This window comes from Mastigoproctus giganteus, chromosome 5, assembly GCF_048544385.1.
Source record: "Mastigoproctus giganteus isolate SK-2022 chromosome 5, ASM4854438v1, whole genome shotgun sequence".
NCBI lineage: Eukaryota > Metazoa > Arthropoda > Arachnida > Uropygi > Thelyphonidae > Mastigoproctus > Mastigoproctus giganteus.
Window position 1 is genome coordinate 161,180,251 of NC_143579.1, and position 21,199 is coordinate 161,201,449.

At 40.2% G+C, this 21,199-nt stretch overlaps 1 protein-coding gene across 1 annotated transcript in view; it reads right to left on the reverse strand.

Annotated features, from left to right (window-relative positions):
• Nucleotides 1-21,199, reverse strand: part of LOC150085797 (TBC1 domain family member 12-like) — a 458,606-nt gene that overhangs the window by 259,718 nt on the left and 177,689 nt on the right. Inside the window, exon 6 of the mRNA XM_090374697.1 lies at nucleotides 1,466-1,656. Coding sequence (XP_090230823.1) covers nucleotides 1,466-1,656 — 191 coding nt within the window. The remainder of the gene's footprint in view (nucleotides 1-1,465; nucleotides 1,657-21,199) is intronic.

The following is a 21,199-nucleotide window of genomic DNA, read 5'->3' on the forward strand; positions in this document are numbered from 1 at the left end:
TCATGGTCAGTGTCATAATTGTCATTTTGTTGAGAGTTCTTTAGGCTCTAAAAGTGGAAATTCATTTGTTTCCATCTCTGCTCCTTTTAGCCCTGAGGGTTTGTTTATCCCCCAGATTACCAGCTCCGTCATGTGGAGGCAGGAGCAGTGCCACCAGAGACCAAGTGGTTGTTGAAGTAAAGTAAGTAAACGGTTAGTAATGAATATAAAATTAGAAAAGGTGATAGCTTGCCGAGAGGTTGTGTGGACAGTGAATGCATTATGAGAAATACTGCCATGTTTGTAGTTTGATTTTCTGTCCGTAGTCTCTTTGGACGATTTGAGTCATGCTCTGAGACAGTGTTAACAGGTCTGGAGCCTGTGGCTATTGCGGTGGATAAGCATTCCAATCCATCACTGCTCCTTTTAGCCCTGGAGGAGGGAATTTCTTCTCCTAGGTTACCGGCCTCACCACATGGAGGCAGGAGCAGTGCCAACCAGAGATCAAGCAATCAGCAGAAGAGGAGAGCACTACGTTGCTAGCAATAGCAGTAACGTTTCAAGCAGGTTTAGCAGTAACATTGCTCAGCGAGGAAGGCAGTAAAGTAGTAAGCAGTGGGGGTTTATTAAAGCACTATTGAATCTTTTTCAACTATCACACTAATTGGAAATTTGCATCGCGTAAAGTAAAAAGTGATATAATATTTTTCAAATAGTGGTAACTGAAAAATGCATTAATCAAACTCGCATCATGTGACGCCTGGCTATAAATATTTAGACAAATGTGAAAAAAGGCCACATTAAGTATCAGAAAATGAAATAGGCTCCCTACTGCTAGTTTAAAGCTTTAAAAGTATCGAGTAAACGAAATGCTGATGGCATCCTTTCTCATTCGCAAGACAGTTGTGTGAAATTTTGCTTTCAGCCAGAGAGTGATTGTTTGAACAAAACTTCCATCTGGTGTTGTGGAAACGAATAGTTTTATTAAATTTAAGCAAGAATTAGACTAATCATTAGAGGAATGGACAGATGAGGCAGGTAATTTTGCATCATTTGCCATTACTAATACTAATTCATCCAATCTTTGTTGTTGTCTGTGATTTTATGATGCAAAAGCTACCTTCAGCCTGTTCAAGTTTTGCTTTTTCTGGTATGTTGTTACTGACGTTGGTTGCATGACATTGTTAAATGCAATCTGTAAGAGTTATTAAATTTAGGAAAAAAAAAAAAAAGAGCTCATTTATGTCTGATTGTTCTCAAAGGATAAGTTGAAAAGTTAATGGTTCATGTGCATATGATTTGAATACTGACTGGAGGCTATTTGGTATCATGAGCCAAGTTTTTGTTTTGGGAAAACTGAATGTTATATATCAATAGCACAGCATCTAAACTGTAAATATATGGAAGTTCTTTTCTCTTATGAAATAGATAAGCTTAAGTAGTACATTAGAATTTACTATTTTACAACATATTCCACAAACATTACCATTTTCAGTATCTATTTTAATTTCTGGTTCAGCAATAATCCAAATTTTTTCTTTAGAGCGAGCAGTACATATATTGTAGAGGTCTTGAGTAATATTCAATTCATTTCCAATGGCCATTTTCCAAACCTTTCCACGTACACTAGGAGGAAGTCCTTTCCACCAAAGTTCTTTAGCCTTCTTTGTGTCCTTCCTATATCAGCAGAAATGAAAAGGACAATTAAATATTAACAATTTAATAGTTACAATCTTCTATAAATCCATTATATATTAAAAATTTAAATATGATCTTTACAAATTGATAATTTTCTGATTTGGGTAGTGACAAGGCTGTGGTTGTTTTTTATGTTTACTTCTTTAGAGGAGGTGGTATAAATTAATAGCTTTAAGGAAGTTGAAAACATCTGTGAAGTCATCTGTATCATTCAAGAGGTCCATTAGGGTAAAGGTGTGATGTGTCCTATAAATATCTTTGAAGGCTTGTTTGCGTTCCTTTGCGCATGTAGGACAGTCTAATATGTGTTGAACTGATTGGATAGTGTCACAAGTCTGGCATCCTGGTGATCCTTCTGCTCGCAACAAAAAAAGAGTGCATAATATGGATATGCCCGATTCTGTTTCTTCTTTTCTCGACCTTCATGTGCTAGAAATCCAGTTTTCAATATTCGGCTTTATTTGGTATCATTTGTTTGCAGTTTGCTGATTCCAAGTTTCTTGCCATTGCAACTGGCAAGTACGCCATATTGCAGGCTTGTAATCGGAATACAGCACTGATATATCTTCTCCAATCTGTAGTATGGCTTCTTTTGTTGACTTCTCTGCTGCTTCATTTCTTGCAATCCCTGTATGTACTGGGATATATAGCAGAAAAGCGTATCATGTTCATTTCTGGTGCAGTCAGTTAGTATTTGTCATATTTGCCAACTAAGTGGATTTGGGATATATGGCCTAACGCAGCAGTTCAAGTAACTTGCTTTGACAGAATCTGATAGATTTGGAGTACTGAAAGTTAAGATTATGTTCTGCATGGGTGTAAGTTGCCGTCTTTTCTGATCATAATTCGTTTTGCATGAGACACATTTTGATCTTTTAGCTCCTGGACTATTTCTTCCTCACAAACGTTTAATAGATCCCATTCAGAGATCCCTCCCTCGGAAGAATTCAGTGTGTTGTGTGGGGTGACCTGAATCGGTATTCCACTTAAAGAAATTAGTTGTAATAGTAACTCAGAATGTCTTGAGTGAGATGTGTCTATTAGTAAATCTCCTAATTGAAGATGTTTGACCATTTTTGGTGAACCTGCAGCATTTTCTGAGCATCTCTGGATGATGAAAGGGAAGAACTCACTCACAGGTTGGGAGGACAAAGAATGTACTATGAGGAAAGCTGGAGATTCCAGCTTCCTTGTGTCCTTTTTAAGTCTCTTTAAAAGAGAGAAGTCATGGTCGGTGTCGTTGCCATGTTGAGAGCTCTTAGGCTCTAAACGTGCAAATACATCAGTTTCCATTTCAGCTCCATTTAGCCCCAAGGGATGGATTTCCCACCAAGTTACTGGCCCTGCCACATGGAAACAGGAGCTGTGCCACCAGTGACCAAGCGGTTATTGAAGTTAGTATTTGATATGAAGACTAATAAAAGAAAGGTGGATTCCCTTTCTGGGTTCTTACTTCTGACTTTGCAAGCAAAGAATCACTTGATGTGAACAAAAGAGGAGAAAATCACACGAGAAAAGAAATAAAACTATATTGTTTTCAAAGAGCACTCTATAAATCGCACGGAGAAAAATGCTTGGCACTCGGGGGCCTCAATGAGTTCTCCATGTCTGTCTGAGATCCCCTTAAAGGATGGTGTCCATTAAAGTCTCCTAATAAGCAGACTGGTGATGGCAATTGCAATACAAAGTTTTCTAGTTCATGAATCGTACATTGCTGATTGGGAGGAAGATATAGTGAAACGATCGTTATAGCAATGCCAATCATTACCCGAACCATAACTGCTTCTAAGGCAGTTTGAAGAGGATTTTTTTTAAAAGGACTCCTTGAGTCTATGAGTATGGCCACACTCCACCGTGAGCACCATTTGTCCTGTCTTGTCGAAACAGAATGTAATATTTAACTGACATGAACACTTGAGGTGTTAGATTTATTTTTTTTTTTTTGTAGGCATATGCCAACAGGATCATAATTGTCAAATAATTCATATATTTTCATCTACGTTGCTGCGAAAGCATCTGCAATTCCATTGAACTATTTTGGTGTTCATTGTGTAGGGGCGCCTACGTAGCCAGGTGGGCAGGAGCAGCAGTGCGTAGCACACACTTCTTGATTAGACCGGGGTTCAAGCCTGTGACCACAAAATACGGAGGATGCAAAAAGTTCAGGGAATGACCACCGCATATCCCCGGAGCAATATGGCCTTAGTTGCTAATGCTCCTAAAAACCAAATAATAACAATAGCAATAACATTGTGTAGGTTTTGAATTAGAAGTTTAATCTGTCTGTTTTTTAATGCTGTTCTGCTTGTGATGGTCAATTTTCATTTTGTCCTTTTTTGAAAAGGATGGATGTGTGTCCATGTTGTCTTCTGCATACAGATCTAGAATGGGTTTGTTATAAGTATTATTTTCTGCAATATTCATAGCTGTGTTATCAGATAATTTCTTGATAACATGAACTGAATTTTCCTTTTGATCTGACATAAGTGGATCTGATTTGGCAGTAGATGGTAACGAGATTGGGGTATCATTTGTCCTATCTGCTGTTTGGTGTTTTGCTGACTGTGATGCAGATGATAGCAATGATCGAGCCCATTCAGAAACTGACACTTTTGGTGGAACTGATGTATCCGTTTGCGTTGAAACTGTTTGGTATATTTTGGATGCTTCAGCATTTGTACTTTTAGGCGTGTTTTGCAGTAGGTTCTTTCTGGCTTCAGGGTACATGACCTTGTTCTCCACTTTGTATTTCTGTATTTTATTCTCCAGCTTCCATTGGTCACAGGATCTAGAAAATACTGAATGGTTGCCTTTGCAGTTTGGACAGCATGATGATTCGGCATTACAATTGGTATGAACATTTTCCTTTGATATGCAGTTTCAGCAAACTGAAATTTCAGCAAACTATCCAAAATCTCCTCTGCAGATAGATTGGGAATGCCCAAACTTCTGACACTTTTAGCATCGAATAGGATTGGGGATATAAGGATGGATGAAGCAGCTTAGGTATCCTGGTTTTACTGATGAAGGAAGGTTCGGTGTAGAAAAAGTAAGAATGATACTACGAGTAGGAACCAATTATCCATCTTTCTTTAGAATTATTCGTCTTGCTTCAGTAACATGTTGGTCTTGGAGTTCCTGAACAATCTTCCTCCACCTGGAAATGACTTCTTTGGAGCTATTAAGGGTAGCATGAGGAGATACCTTAGTAGGGACTCCAACAAACAATGTAACTTTGAGAAGAGCCTCAGAATGCTTACGGTTGGTGGTTTCAATTAATAGGTTGCCAGATATCAGTGTTCTTACCATTTTTGGTGATCTGGCTACACTTTCTAAACATTTTTATATATAAAAAGGAGACAAAGCACCCAATGCCTGATTAATCAGCGAATGCAGTATGAGGAAAGATGGATATTACATTTGAAGTACATCTGTTTTCATCCTCTTCTGGGTTTGATTGTCAGAATCATTTTGTTGCAAATCCTTAGAAGCAGGATTTACGGTCTTGAGAGGTGGAACATTTTTGGTTTCAATATTCACTCCAACTTTTTCTTCTAGGTTTCTGGTTGGTTGGTTGGTTGGTTGAGAGAGTCGGAATATAAAATGAACCGTTGGTATTGGCATTTACTAATGTGATCCAAGCAATTCCATTGAACTATGCAGTATATATGCTGCATTCGGGGAGAATCTGCTGTGATATGGTGGTGTCCGGAAAGACTGCAGCAGATCCCATATTTGATTCCGACTTCAAGCCGTCTGTGTAAACTGGAGCGAAGTCAGAATGTTCAGCTCGGTGTGCTGAATAAAGTAGCAGGTAGACAGATGGAGTGTCCAACTTTCCCCAATTTCTAAGAGACAAGTCACATGATGGAACATGAGCATGCCACGGTGGAAGGGGATGCTTTGGTGTTTGGGCAAACTTGTGTACCTTGATCTTAAGTTCTTTGAGTAGCTCTTGGAGACGAATACCAAAAGGACGATTGGCAGTCTTAAGGGTGTTGTACAAATTTTCCCATTGTGGCTCAAAAACGAATGGCCACATAAGGTTTATTTTTAAACCTTACTACAACTGCTTACATTGAAGTGATAACGATGGTTCGTTTGCTTCAAAGTATAAGCTCTGGACAGCATATGTTCGATATGCTACAATACCTATAAGTATAAGCTCTGGACAGCATATGTTCGATATGCTACAATACCTATACAGAGACACTGAGGATGGACAGGATCCAACCATTGAAGTACACTGTCTCTGGCCGAATTGTATACCAGGGACCCGTAATCTAGTCTGGATCGTACAAGTGCACGGTAGATGCGTAGTAGGGTGCATCGATCCGTACCACAAGATGTAGAGGAAAGAGAGCGCAGAATATTCAGGCCTCTTGTGCACTTTGTGTGGAGTTGACGAATGTGATCCAGAAAGGTCAACTTTTTATCAAATACGAGTCCCAAGAATTTTGTGTCTGCCACAACTGGAATAGCATTTTGTCAGAGCCTTAAGTCAGGTTCAGGATGAAGATTACGCTTACAACAAAAGTGTACAACAAATGGTCTTCTGCGGTGAGAACCTGAATCCATTAGACAGTGCCCACGAATTTAGGCGATCAATGGCTTTTTGCAGTTGTCTTTCTATAACCCTCATGTTGCATTGTTGTTGTAGTTCGGTTTAACGACACAAGGGCTACTACGGCCAAATTGTGTCTCTTCATCGTTAATTGACAAAAGCGTATTGTTAGAGAGATTAAATTATATGCTTCTGTACAAACCAATATGTTTTAGATATAATAAAAGTTCTTCAATATTTGCTTCATTTCCTAAGATGCGAGATAAATCAGGTGATATATTCAATGTAGAGAGTGACTGAAATGCGTTTGATCGGATTGTTGAATGTAAGGGACAACCAACCAGGAAACGATGGACTGTAAAGTTGTGTTTGACAGGATGAACACTGCGTGGGCTTTCCCACAATAATAGGAAGAGATGAGTATGGTGAGTGTGTCCAATTCTGAGTCTTGCCAGTACCACTTCCTCTCGTCTATTTCTTCGGAAGCCAGACAGCCACAGCTTTGGATCTTCTTTTATCTGATAAAGTTTATTGTTAGTGTCACTTTTCCAAGTCTGTGACCATTTATCATAGCAGGCTTTGCGTATGACCGACTTAAAATCAGAGAAAGGAACCTGAGAATGTTGTGAGAGAGCGGGTTGGGGATGTTTAGCGGCAAAATCAGCACTTTCATTTCCCGGAATGCCTGAATGGCCAGGGATCCAGCAAAAACTGATTGACTGATTGGACACACTGCAAGCGAATAGCTGAGAATGAATCTGTTTCCATGTAGGGTGAGAAATGGAGGAATTCTTCCTTATTGCAGAGACAGCACTAAGAGAATCTGTGTAAATTATGGCAGATGAGATAGAAAGCTCAATTATCTTACTAAGCGCTAACTTAATGGCATATAATTCGGCTGTGAAGACGCTGCAAGCAAGCGGTAGTGTGGCTGAACTTGTAAACAAAGGAAAAACTGCCGCAGCACCTACCATACTCTCAGTTTTTGAACCATCCGTATAAATTTTACAGGCATGGTTGTCCGTAGCAGGAGCTGAATGTAACTGTCTGATATTGCAGGAAGGTATATTTTTCCCCCAATGGAGGAAGTATGTATCTTGAAAGACAGACACATATGTCCAAGGAGCAACAGGTGCAGTTGTGTATTGGAAAATTTCATTTAAATTGATATTCCAAGTCCGAACAAGCTCTTTGATCCTGAGAGAGGTGGGTCTATTTTCATTTGGTTTGCTCTCATAGAAGGCATCCCAACGAGTTGTTGTTGTTGTTGTATTTGGATTTTCTGGAACAAGGGCCTCTTGGGCCATATTGTGCCTGTTCGATATTTGCTTATCACTAATTTCTCATGTTATTGTGATCATAGGCTATTATAAAGATTTATCTGTTTCAAATAAGTAAACAGTTCCTCCAAATTTACATCATTGCCAAGAATCTGCAATAAGGTAATCGGTTCCTTCAAATGGGATAGGGATGTAAAGGTTGATTTTCTGGTAGTTGAAAGTTGGGGACATTCAATGAGAATATGATATATTGTCAACTGAGACTGGCACAACAAACACTGAGGAGGGTTCTCTCCCATAAGCAAATACAGATGAGTTGGATGTGAATGTCCAATGCGGAGCCTTGCTAGTTGTTGTTGTTATTGTTATTGTTATTTTTGGCGCAAGGGCTGCTTAGACCATATTGCGCCTATCAGTGATATGAAAGTTATCAATGGTGACTGTTATGGAAACAGTCAGAGACGATCATATAGTTTTATTCGTTTAAGAAAACAGAATAACTCCAAGGGATTAGCATCGTTGCCTATGATGTGAGAGAGTTTTAGAGGTTCTTTTAGATTTGGAAGGAAGCTGAATGAACATTGCCGAGCATGTTTGTGCAGAGTGCATTCAACAAGAATGTGCTTCATTGTTAGCTGACAGTTGCATTGAGAACACTGTGGAGGATCATTTCCTGTAAGGAGAAATAGGTGAGTAAACTGGCTGTGGCCGATTCGTGCTCTGGTTAAGATGACTTCTTCCTTTCTGTTAGTACGAAAACTAGAGGTCCATAACTGTGGTTCTGATTTTATTTCTAATAGCTTATTACCCGTTTGAGCTTGCCATAGAAGTGTCCATTGTTCCTTACATGTCCTTCGTATCATAGGTTTGTAATCAACATATGGAACACAAAAGCCTGAAGATAATGGGTTAGATGGATGTTTTGCAGCATGGTCTGCGCATTCGTTTCCTGGGATCCCAGTGTGACCTGGGATCCAGCAGAAGATGACTACTTGTTGGCGTTCCTGAATAAGAATCATCTTACTTCTTATGGTTTGTATTAAAGGATTGGTTGGTGAGGAGATGTTTTGTAGGGCTACTAGTGTACTCTGCGAGTCGGTATATATTATACTTTTTTTAATGGAGCAATGAATAATATTTTCTAGGGCAAGTTTAATGGCGAATAACTCAGCTGTATAACTGCTGCATTCAGTAGGCAGAGATACAGAGATGGTGTTAAAAGGGAAAACTGCTGCAGCACCTACTCCACTATCAGACTTTGATCCATCTGTGTATATTTTCATGAAATGCGGATAATTTTGTGTGTGAGAAGTATGAAGTTGTCGCACGTTAATATTTGCAAGGGAATCTTTTCCCCAGTTCAGGAAGTAATTGTCACAGGATGGATTAACCCAGGACCATGGGGGAACTGAAGTGTTTGGATCTTGGAGGACTTTTTCAAGGTGCACATTCCAGCTTTCAGATAGAGCCTGCAATCTGATGCCAGTAGGTTGGACTGCTCTGGGTTTATTTCTGTAGAACATTTTAAACTGTGGATCACTAAGTATTGGCCAAATTGGATGGGTAGGCATGCTTTGAATTTTAGCGGCATAATTCAAAAGTAACATCTTCCTTCTGAGGCAGAGTGGAATTTCATGGGCTTCGGCGTAGAGACTTTGTACTGGCGATGTTCTATAAGCACCTGTAGCAATCCTAAGGGCAGAATGTTGAACAGGAGCAAGCCGTACTAGCACACTCTCCCTAGCAGAGTCATACACCGGGGCTCCATAATCAAGACGAGATCTAATTAGAGTTCTATACAGGTGAAGTAAGGTGTAACGGTCAGCACCCCATGTTGTAGAAGAAAGAACTCTGAGAATGTTCATTTTTTTCTGGCAGGTTGTCCGGAGATATTTGATATGTTCTAAAAAATTAAGTTTCCTATCAAAAATTAGACCGAGGAGGCGAATGCTACTCATAACTGAGATAGGATGATTTGTTAGGTGTAGCTCTGGGTCAGGATGCATCCCTCGTTTGTTACAAAAGTGAATGGCACTCGATTTTTGATGAGATAGTCTGTAACCATTCTGTGTCATCCATAGTTCAATATTGTTTAGTGAGATTTGTAGTTGCCTTTCAATGAAGTTCATATTCGGCGAACTGCAGGAAACAGTCAGATCATCAGCATAGAGATATGAGTTCACAGTCTTGGGAATACATTTGGTAATATGATTTATTCTCAATGCAAATAAAGTAGCACTGAGAACTGAGCCCTGTGGTACTCCTTGCTCTTGTATATAGATTTGTGAGAAGACTTCTCTATAGCGAACTTGAAAAGATCTATACTGAAGGAAGTTTTGTATGTAGCATGGTAAGTGACCTCTCAGGTCAAGGGAATGAAGATCTTTTAAGATACCAAAACGCCAGGTGGTGTCAAAGGCCTTCTCTATGTCAAGGCAGACCATGACAAGATGTTCATTTCGTATAAATGCATTCCTGATATTTGTTTCAGCTTTAACCATAAGATCTAGGGATGAGCGATTTTTTCTGAAACCAAACTGGTTATCAGAGATTAGATGTTTTGAATCCAGATACCATGTTAATCGGCGGTGTATAATTTTTTCTAATGTTTTACTCAAACAACTGGTAAGAGAGATGGGTCTATAATTGTGAGGGATAGAATGATCTTTGCCTGGTTTGGGAATTGCCACTACATAGGAGTGATGCCAGCGAGTGGGGTATGAATGTTCAATGAATATACGGTTGTAAAAGGTCAGCAGCAATGACAGTGATTTATTGTCTAAGTGTTGAAGCATTATGTAATATAGTCCGTCTGGACCAGCAGCACTGTTCTTTGAGGAATATATAGCTTTTTGAAGTTCAATCATAGTAAGTGTCTGATTGTATGGTAGAGAAGCAGCGGTTTTGAAGTTAAGTTTTGATTTTTCGGCTGAGGCTTTGATCTTCTGAAATGACGGATCATACGAGTTCGAGGCAGACAACTGGGAGAATATTGTCCCTAGAGTATTCGCAATTTCTGCAGGACTAGAGAGCTCCTGTCCATTCCAGTTGAATATTGGCGAGGATAATGGAGGAAATTTGCCATTTAGCTGTCTTATTTTTTTCCATATTGTTCTTACATCAGTATTTTTATTTACTGAAGTCGCAAATCGGATCCAAGAGTTTTTTTTAGCTTCCTTTCTGATGTGTCGGGCTTTGGCTCTTAGTTTCTTATAATTTATAAGGTTGTTGGTAGTAGGGTATTTGCGAAATATATTCCACGCTCGGTTTTTTTCTTTTTTGGCATTCTTACATTCATCGTTCCACCAATAATTTATGGGTCTGTAGGTGACTGATTGTGATTGTGGGATGGCAATGGATGCAGCTGCTAGAATTTCTTTGGTGATATGATCAGTGGCTGTGTCAATTGGGAAGGATTCAATGATCTGTTTATCAAATGAAACATGAGAGGTATACTTGGCCCAATCTGCCTTGGTAAATTTCCATTTTATTTGGTTTTTTGCAGTTGAAGAGCGTGATGTTTGGATCTTACAGATTAATGGGTAGTGGTCACTGTTTAGTGGATCATCTAGAGCTGTCCACTCAATATTAGGAAAGAGGATCGGAGAGCATATTGATAGATCTATTGCAGACACTGTTCCTGTTGGGAGATGGATGTAAGTGGGTGAACCAGTATTTAGGATGGTTAAGTTTTGTCTGTCAATGAGCATTTCAATGAGTTGCCCTCGTCCATCTGCATTGGGAGAACCCCACAATGGATGGTGTCCATTGAAGTCGCCCAATAAACAGAAAGGGGTTGGCAACTGCATTATAAGATTTTCAAGTTCGTGAATAGTACACGGATGATTGGGTGGTAGATAGATCGAAACAAGAGTCAGAGTGATGCCAATTGCTATTCGGGTAGCAACGGCTTCTATAGAGGTTTGTAAAGAAATGCGTCTGCATGGGACTCGCGAATCTATGAGTATGGCTACTCCACCACGAGCATTATTTGCAATAGGTCTATCTTGTCTGAAAAGAGTATATTTTTTTATCAAAGGAGATACCTGAGGAGTCAGATATGTCTCCTGTAGGCAGATGCCCACTGGTTTATGCTGCTTAATTATGTCGTATATGTCATCAATGTTGCTCCTAAAGCCTCTACAATTCCATTGGACAACGTTGTTCATTATTTCAATTTAGATGAAGGAACTGAATCTGACTGCTTTTTGGAAGTCTGTTTGGCACGGTCAATTTTAATCCTTTCTCTTTTTGAGAAAACCGGTCTTTGGTCTATTTCATCCTCTGGATGGATCTCCAGAATGGTTTCGGTATCATCTTGATTGGAAATTTCATTAGTATCCATAAGGGAGGAGTCAAATGTCTGTTTTCGATTAGAATCTGCGTTATCTGCTTGGACGGATCTTACGGGATCTGCACCGGCAGAAGGTGGTATCGTGACTGGTGTATTGTTAGCTCTAGTAGAAATCTGTTGCTTTGAAGGTTGAGGTGCAGAACTGAGTAGGGAACGAGCCCATTCTGAAATAGAGGTATTTGGAGGTATTGATGTATCAGTCTGCACCGATACTGAATGAAACTTTTTAGCGGCTTCAGCATACGTGCGTCTAGGTGTGATTAGTTGTATTTGCTTTCTGGCTTCTGGGAATGAAACTTTCTTTTCTATTTTATATTTCTGAATTTTTTTCTCATATTTCCATTGTTCACAGTTTTTAGAAAAGGCTGGATGGTTACCTTTACAATTGGCGCAGAGTGGAGCCTGGGCTTTACAGTCAGCCTGGGAATGATCTTTTGAACCACAGTTAGGACATACGGGGTCTCCTCGACAGACTGTTTGTGAGTGTCCGAATTTCTGACACTTGTAACATCTTATTGGGTTCGGGATATATGGGCGAATGCGACAATGCAAATACCCTGCTTTTACGGATGAAGGTAAATTAGGTGAGCTGAATGTCAAAATTATGCTACGAGTTGGAAGGAGTTCTCCATCTTTTTTCATCATAATTCGTTTTGCCTGTGTGACTTTCTGGTCCTGCAGTTCCTGAACAATTTCTTCTTCTGATACATTCATCAGGTCCCATTCAGAAATAACACCTTTGGATGAATTAAGAGTGGCATGTGGGGACACTTTAACTGAAACTCCACCAAATGAGGTGAGTCTGAGTAGAGACTCAGAGTGTTTTGAGTTGGTGGTCTCAACAAGCAGGTCGCCAGATTTCAGTCGTCGTACCATTTTAGGGGAGCCAGCTACGCTCTCAAGACATTTTTGAATGAGGAATGGTGATAAACTACCCAACGATTGGTTAGTTAGCGAATGCAGAATCAGAAAACTTGGGTTTTCCATTCGGGGAGCATCCGTCCTCAGTCTCTTTGGATTGGATAAGTCATTATCGGGTATGTGCAAATCTAGTGTATTTGGATTTGCAGTCCTAATCGGTGGAAAATTGTCACAGTCCATGTTTTGCTCCTTTTGGCCCTGGGGGTTGGTTTTACCACCCAGATTTCCGGCCCCGCCACGGGGAGGCAGGAGCAGTGCCACAAGGTGACCAAGCGGCTAAGTTAGTTAGTTAGTACTATTAGAAATAAAAAACAGAAAGGTAACTTTCCTTTCTGGGCCTTTGCCTACTTCTTCTAGTGCAAAAGAGCTACACTAATTAATAAATAAAGAAAACGGTTGTTGAAACAAAATATAATCTATCACTTGAAGGCTCTTTAGAGATAACGCTTTGAGATACGCAAAGAAATCGCTTGGTCACGGAACGCTTGGCACCCGGGGCCAGCCTTGCTAGAATTACTTCTTGTCGCCTGCTTTTTCTAATACTAGATGTCCACAATTTTGGCTCTTTTTTTATCTGCAGCAGTTTATTATTTATTTGAGCTTTCCAGAGGTCAGACCATTGCTTCCTACATGATGTTTCAATGATGGATTTGTAGTCGGTGTAGGGCACTGTTTGTTGCCTGGAATTGCTTGAGTCAGGGTGTTTAGCGGCGGCGTCCGCTTGTTCATTACCTGGAATGGCTGCATGACCAGGTATCCAGCAGAAGGTAACCTTCTGGTTGGCTTTTTGACAGTAAAATAACTTGGACCGTATCTCTTTAAGAATCGGATGTGAGGGCGACATGGTAGTTTGAATGGCAGTGATTGCGCTTAAGGAGTCTGTGTATATCAGGGATTGCTTTATACAGCTGTTGTGTATTCTATCTAGAGCTAGTTTAATAGCAAATAATTCTGCAGTATAGATAGTACATTCCGTTGGAAGAGACACAGCATCTGAAAAGGTAGAAGAAACTGCTGCAGCACCAACGGCTGCATCTGTTTTGGAGCCATCAGTATAGATAGGTACTTTATCTGAATTTTCCAACAAATGAGTTTTATGGAGCTGTTGATAGTTTATATTTGCCAAAGAGGATTTTCCCAATCTTGAAAAGAAATTGTCGCAGAGAAGTGAGAATTCAGTCCAGGGAGTTTCAGGAGTAGCAAGGTCTTGGAATATGTTGTGAAATTTAAGATCCCAACTGATCGTGAGTTCTTGCAGTCGAATCCCTGCAGGGCGGTTTTCATTAGGCTTATTGTGATATAATTCAGCATATTGAGGATCAAACAGGTACTGCCAGCTAGGGTGGAATGGCATGCTTTTCATTTTTGCTGCATACTTACACAATAATGATTTTCTCCTGAGATGCAAAGGGGGTTCATTTGCCTCAATATACAGGCTGTGGACCGGAGATGTTCTGAAGGCTCCCACAGCTATCCTAAGAGCACTATGCTGTATGGTGTTCAGACGTAATAGTGAACTTTTCCTAGCGGAGTCATAGACAGGTGATCCATAGTCTAATCGTGATCTTATTAAAGCTCTATACAGATGAAGGAGAGAGCTTCTGTCAGCACCCCAGGACTTAGCAGAGACTGCTCTCAGGATGTTCAGTTTTTTTAGACATGTAGTTCGAAGGATAGCAATATGGGAAGCAAAATTAAGTTTGTTATCTAAGTATAACCCCAACAGTCGGAAACTGTTAGTGACAGGAATCAGGTTGTTTTTTAAAAATATTTCTGGATCTGGGTGAAGTTTGCGTTTTTTACAAAAATGAATTGCACTAGATTTCTTTTCTGATAGGGAATAGCCATTCCGCAATGCCCATGATTCAATTTTAGCGATGGAAATTTGGAGTTGTCTTTCAATGGTGTTCATGGATTGGGATTGACAAGAAACAACGAGGTCATCAGCGAACATATACGATTCTACTGTATTAGGTACATCCTGTGTCATGTTTGTAATTCTTATTGAAAATAACGTCGGACTAAGAATGGACCCCTGAGGAACACCCTCCTCTTGTTCAAATGATTTAGATAAATTGTTCATGTATCTAACCTGAAATGTTCTGTGGCATAGGAAGTTTTGTATAAAGTGGGGTAAATGACCTCTCAAGCCAAAAGAATGAAGATCTTGAAGTACACCGTATCGCCAGGTGTTATCAAAGGCTTTCTCAATATCAAGATTGATCATGACCAGATGTTGTCCCCTTATGAAGGCATTTCGGATGTTTGCTTCTGCTTTTATCATTACATCTAACGTGGACCGGTTCTTTCGAAACCCGTACTGATTGTTATTTTGCAAGTTGTTAGTTTCCAGGAACCACGTTAGTCGCCTGTGAACCATTTTTTCCAAGACTTTGCCTAAGCAGCTGGTCAGTGAAATCGGCCTGTAATTATGTGGAAAGCTGCGATCCTTTCCTGGCTTTGGAAAGGCTAGTATAATTGAGTGACGCCATGAGTTTGGGTAAATATTTTCTAGAAATATTCGATTGTAATATTTTAACAATACCCTTTTTGTTCTGTTGTTTAGTTGGCTTATCATGATGTAGTAGATCCCATCTGGACCAGCAGCACTACTGGAAGTTTTATTGAGCGCCCCTAAAAGTTCTGTTAATGTAAATGGCTGGTTGTACGGGTGTGAAACTCTGGTGGAGAAATTGATCTTATGCTGCTCTGATGATTTTTTAATTTTCTGAAAGATTGGGTCGTAGGTGGATACACTTGATATACTGGCAAATGATTCGGCTAAGGCATTTGCAATTTCTGCCGGAGAGGACAACTCCTTTCCTTTCCAGTTTAATATTGAGGATGGGGACTGGACATATTTGCCATCAATTGTTCGTATTTTCTTCCAGATGAGTCTGATATCTGTGTCCTTGTTTATACTAGAGGAAAAGCTAATCCATGCTTCTCTTTTTGCTTTCCTTCTTATTTGGCGGAACTTAGCTTTCATTCTTTTAAAACTAATTAGGTTACTGGTTGTGGGGAATTTGCGGAACAAATTCCAAGCCCTATTTTTTTCCTGTTTAGCGTATGTACAATCCGGATTCCACCAGTAATTATTGTGTTTGCGTTTCCCAGGCAAGGACTTTGGTATTGTAGAGTTGGCAGCTTGTAATATTTGATTAGTTATATGTTGTGTGACATAATCTATGGGTTGAAGTTGAATTATTTCATCATCTAACTGAACATTTGAAGCATATTCATTCCAGTGTGCCCTACGAAATTTCCATTTGGAGCGACCCGGCAAAGGGGAGTTTACCCGTGTTTGCAGCTTGCAGAGAATTGGTAGATGATCACTATTTAGTGGATTTTCAAGAACAGACCACTCAGTATTAGTACATATGGAGGGAGAGCAGATTGAAAGGTCTATTGCACTCATGGATCCTGTTGAAAAATGTATATAGGTAGGCTCTCCAGTATTCAAAAGGGTAAGTTGGCACACATCGAGAAGATTTTCTATTTGTTTACCTCTTTTGTCGATTGTTGGAGATCCCCACAGCGAGTGATGAGCATTGAAGTCTCCGAGTAAATAGAAAGGAGGTGGTAGCTGGTCTATTAGATTTTCTAGATTTTCTGAGGAGATTGAGGAATTTGGGGGAATATATATAGATGCTATTGTAATAGTCATGCCAATTTCTGCGCGCATTGCCACTACCTCAAAAGGAGTCTGAAGAGCAACAGGTTTAGATGGAATATTATTTTTAACAAGAACTGCCACGCCTCCACGAGCTGGCGAGTCGATACTCCTATCTCTTCTGAACATGGTATAATTTTTAATGGTAGGACACACTTGTGGATTTAAATAGGTTTCTTGTAGGGATATACATGCTGGTTCATAGCGGTTTACGAGATCATGCAAGTCATCTTTTGCATTACGAAAGCCCCTACAATTCCACTGAAGAATTCTTTCCATTATGCGTTCTTGTTAGTTGTTTTTGCTTCTGACAGTTTTTTGGTTGTAGCTTGTTTATACCTCCCTATTTTTACTTTGTCTTTCTTAGGAAAGAAAGGACGTGTTGTGTCTATCTCATCAGTTGCGTGGAGTTCTAAAATTCCATCATCTGAATTTTTCTCCTGATCAATATCCATTTCCGTTGAAATCCGTGGATGCACCATTGGGGTTTCTGTAGCTTTTGGTTTCATTGTTGACGCATCGGCTGGAATGGAGATTGGAGTATTGCTGGCTTGTTCAGTTGTTTGTTGTGAAGGACACTGTTTGGGAGAAGTGAGTATGGATCGTGCCCAATTCGCGATAGATGTATTAGGAGGAACTGTAACGTCCGTTTGGATACTTACTGATTGCACCTGTTTGGCAGCTGTGGCATACGTTCGCTTTGGCTCCATTTTGATTATTTCTCTTCTCGCCTCTGAATAAGTGACTTTGTTTTCCACTTTATATTTCTGTATTTTTTTCCCTTGCTTCCATAGTTCGCATATTTTAGAGAAAGCTGGATGATTCCCTTTACTATTTGGGCAATTAGGAGTGGTAGCATTGCAATCGGATTGATTGTGGTCTTTCGATCCGCAGTTAGGACATATTGCCTCACCTCTACATGCAGTCTGAGAGTGTCCATATTTTTGGCACTTATAGCACCTGATTGGGTTTGGGATGTAGGGTCGGACACGGCAATGGAGATAGCCTGCTTTGACAGATGTTGGTAAGATGGGAGAGCTAAAAGTGAGGATTATGTTCCTTGTTGGAATGAGAGTACCATCTTTACGAGTCATGATTCTCCTGGCTTGGATGACTCTTTGTTCTCGTAGCTCTTTGACTATTTCCTCCTCTGATACGGTTAATAAGTCCCATTCTGCAATTACTCCCTTGGAGGAATTTAAGGTGGCATGGGGAGTGACTTTTATTGGATGTCCGCCGAAAGTTGTCAGATTTAATAGCTTTGCAGAATGCTGGTATTTCATGGTCTCTACCAGAAGATCCCCAGACTGGAGTCGCCTTACTGATTTTGGTGAACCTGCGACAGCCTCTAAGCATTTTTGCACAAGGAATGGGGACAATTTACTCAAAGGCTGGTCTGATGTAGAGTGCAGTATGAGAAATGCTGGTATCTCCTCTTGAGGATTTGTTTTCAACCTCTTGGGTTGATAGAAGTCATCATCGGTGTGTTTAGTCGCTAGTTTTGAGCTCGGAGGCTCTAAAGGTGGAAACGAATTGTTATCCATCTTTGCTCCTTTCAGCCCCGGGAGAGTGGATTTCTTCTCCCAGGTTACCGGCCCCGCCACGGGGAGGCAGGAGCAGTGCCGCTAGAGTGACCAAGCGGTATAAGAGTTAGTATATTAGTTTAAATGAAAAAAAGAAAGGTGATTTGCCTTTCTGAAACTTACTTACAGATCGTAAGTCTAAGTTTACTAGTATTTAATGAAAACGTAAGAAAACTTTTTTAAATGAACAAAAACTGCAGCTTCAAGAAAAACGCTCTAGAAATCACTGAGAATCGCTTGATCACTATAACGCTTGGCACCCGGGGCCTCCCAACGAGTATTATAGAGATACTCCCAACTTGGGTGCGATGGTAGACTCTAGATCTTAGCAGCGTAGCGAAGCAGTAGTGTTTTTCTTCGCAGGTGTAATGGGGGATCATGCACTTCAATATATAGACTTTGGATCGGAGAAGTCCTGAAAGCTCCCAGCACAGTTCTCAGAGCACTGTGATGGATCGTATTTAGCCGTTTTAAAGTTGTTGTTGTTGTTGTTGTTGTTCGGTTTAACGACACAAGGGCTACTAAGGCCAAATTGTGTCTCTTCAGCGTTAATTGGCAAAAAGCATATTGTTAGAGAAATTACATTATATGCTTCCGTACAAACCAATATGTTTTAGATATAATAAAAGTTCTTCAATATTTGCTTCATTTCCTAAGATGCGAGATAAATCAGGTGATATATTCAATTTAGAGAGAGACTGAAAATTGTTTGACCGGATGGTTGAATGTAAGGGACAATCAACCAGGAAATGACGGACTGTAAGTTGCGTCTTACAGGATGGGCACTGGGGTGGGTTTTCACCCAATAATAGAAAGAGATGAGTATGGTGAGTGTGACCAATTCTGAGTCTTGCCAGTACCACTTCCTCTCGTCTGTTTCTTCGGAAGCCAGACAGCCACAGCTTTGGATCTTCTTTTATCTGGTAAAGTTTATTGTTAGGGTCACTTTTCCAGGTCTGTGACCATTTATTGTAGCAGGCTTTGCGTACGACAGACTTAAAATCAGAGAAAGGAACCTGAGGATGTTCTGAGAGAGCGGGTTGAGGATGTTTAGTGGCAAAGTCGGCACTTTCATTTCCCGGAATGCCTGAATGGCCAGGGATCCAGCAAAAACTAATTGACCGATTGGACACACTGCAAGCAAATAGCTGAGAATGAATCTGTTTCAATATAGGGTGAGGAATGGAGGAATTCTTACTTATGGCAGAGACAGCACTAAGAGAATCTGTGTAAATTATGGCAGATGAGATGGAAAGCTCAATTACCTTACTAAGCGCCAACTTAATGGCATATAATTCAGCTGTGAAGACACTGCAAGCAAGCGGTAGTGTGGCTGAAATTGTACATAAAGGAAAAACTGCCGCAGCACCTACCATACTCTCAGTTTTTGAACCATCGGTATAAATTTTACAGGCATGGTTGTCCGTAGCATGAGCTGAATGTAACTGTCTGATGTTGCAGGAAGGTATATTTTTCCCCCACTGGATGAAGTATGTATCGTGAGAGACAGACACATATGTCCAAGGAGCAACAGGTGTAGTTGTGTCTTGGAAGATTTCATTTAAATTGACGTTCCAAGTCTGAACAAGCTCTTTGATCCTGAGGGAGGCAGGTCTATTTTCTTTTGGCTTGCTCTCAAAGAAGGCTTCCCAACGAGTATTATAGAGATATTCCCAACTTCGGTGCGATGGTAGACTCTGGATCTTAGCAGCGTAGTGAAGCAGTAGTGTTTTTCTACGCAGGTGTAATGGGGGATCATGAGCTTCAATATATAGACTTTGGATCGGAGAAGTCCTGAAAGCTCCCAGCGCAGTCCTCAGAGCACTATGATGGATCATATTTAGCCGTTTTAAAGTAGTGCTCCTGGCAGAGTCATACACTGGACAACCATAATCTAACCGTGAACGGATTAAGCTTCTATAAAGATGCAGCAAAGTACACCGATCAGCTCCCCATGACGTAGATGAGACCGAACGAAGTATATTCAAATGCTTTAAGCAAGAAGTTCTTCTCAAATAAGTGATATGAGCTTGGAAATTTAGTTTGCGGGCTAATATTAATCCAAGAAATTTAACGGTATTAACTAGAGGGATTGGAGTATTGTTTATTTGTAATTCAGGTTCAGGATGGAGAGCTCGCTTCTTGCAAAAGTGAGTGACAGTGCATTTATTTTCTGATAGTCTGTAACCGTTCCGTGAAGTCCAGGATTCTATTTTGGTTATGGCAAGTTGTAGCTGCCGTTCAATGGTATTCATACTTTGGGATTGACAGGAAATGGTAAGATCATCTGCATACATATAAGTTTGAACAGTTTTTGGGATATCTCGGGTCATGCTGCTAACTCGGATTGAAAACAGTGTTGGACTGAGTATTGATCCCTGCGGGACTCCCTCTTCCTGAATGTGAGATGTAGAGAGCACGTTTTTGTATCGGACTTGAAAAGAGCGCAATTGCAGGAAATTCTGAATTATTTCTGGCAAATGACCCCTAAGCCCCAGATGGTAAAGGTCCATAATAATACCATGCCGCCATGTAGTGTCAAATGCCTTTTCAAGATCTAAATTTACCATGACTAGATGTTGTTTCATGACAAAGGCATTCCGGATATGAGACTCGGCTTTAATGAGCACATCTAGGGTTGATCTATTTTTTCGAAAGCCATATTGGTGATCTGGAAGGAGATTCTCTGACTCTAGGATGTAAGTGAGCCTAGTATGAACCATTCTTTCGAAAATTTTTCCCATGCAGCTTGTAAGAGATATTGGCCTGTAGTTTTCAACACAGGAAGGATTTTTTCCTGGTTTTGGTAAGGCGATAATGAACGAATGGCGCCATGAAGATGGATAGGCATTTTCAGAGTAGATCCGATTGTAAAAAATTAATAGGGTTCTCAAGTCTTCTTCAAGTAAATGCTTTAACATAATGTAATGAACTCCATCCGGACCTGCAGCACTATTGGAAGATCTGTTTAATGATTCTTGAAGTTCTGTTAACGTAAACGGTTGGTTGTACGGAAATGAACGGCGCGTGGAGAAGTTAATTTTATACCGTTCTGCACCTGCTTTGATTTTCTGGAAGGTGGAGGCATAGGTGGCAGAAGCTGATATTTTTGCAAATGATTCTGCTAATGCATTTGTAACTTCTTCG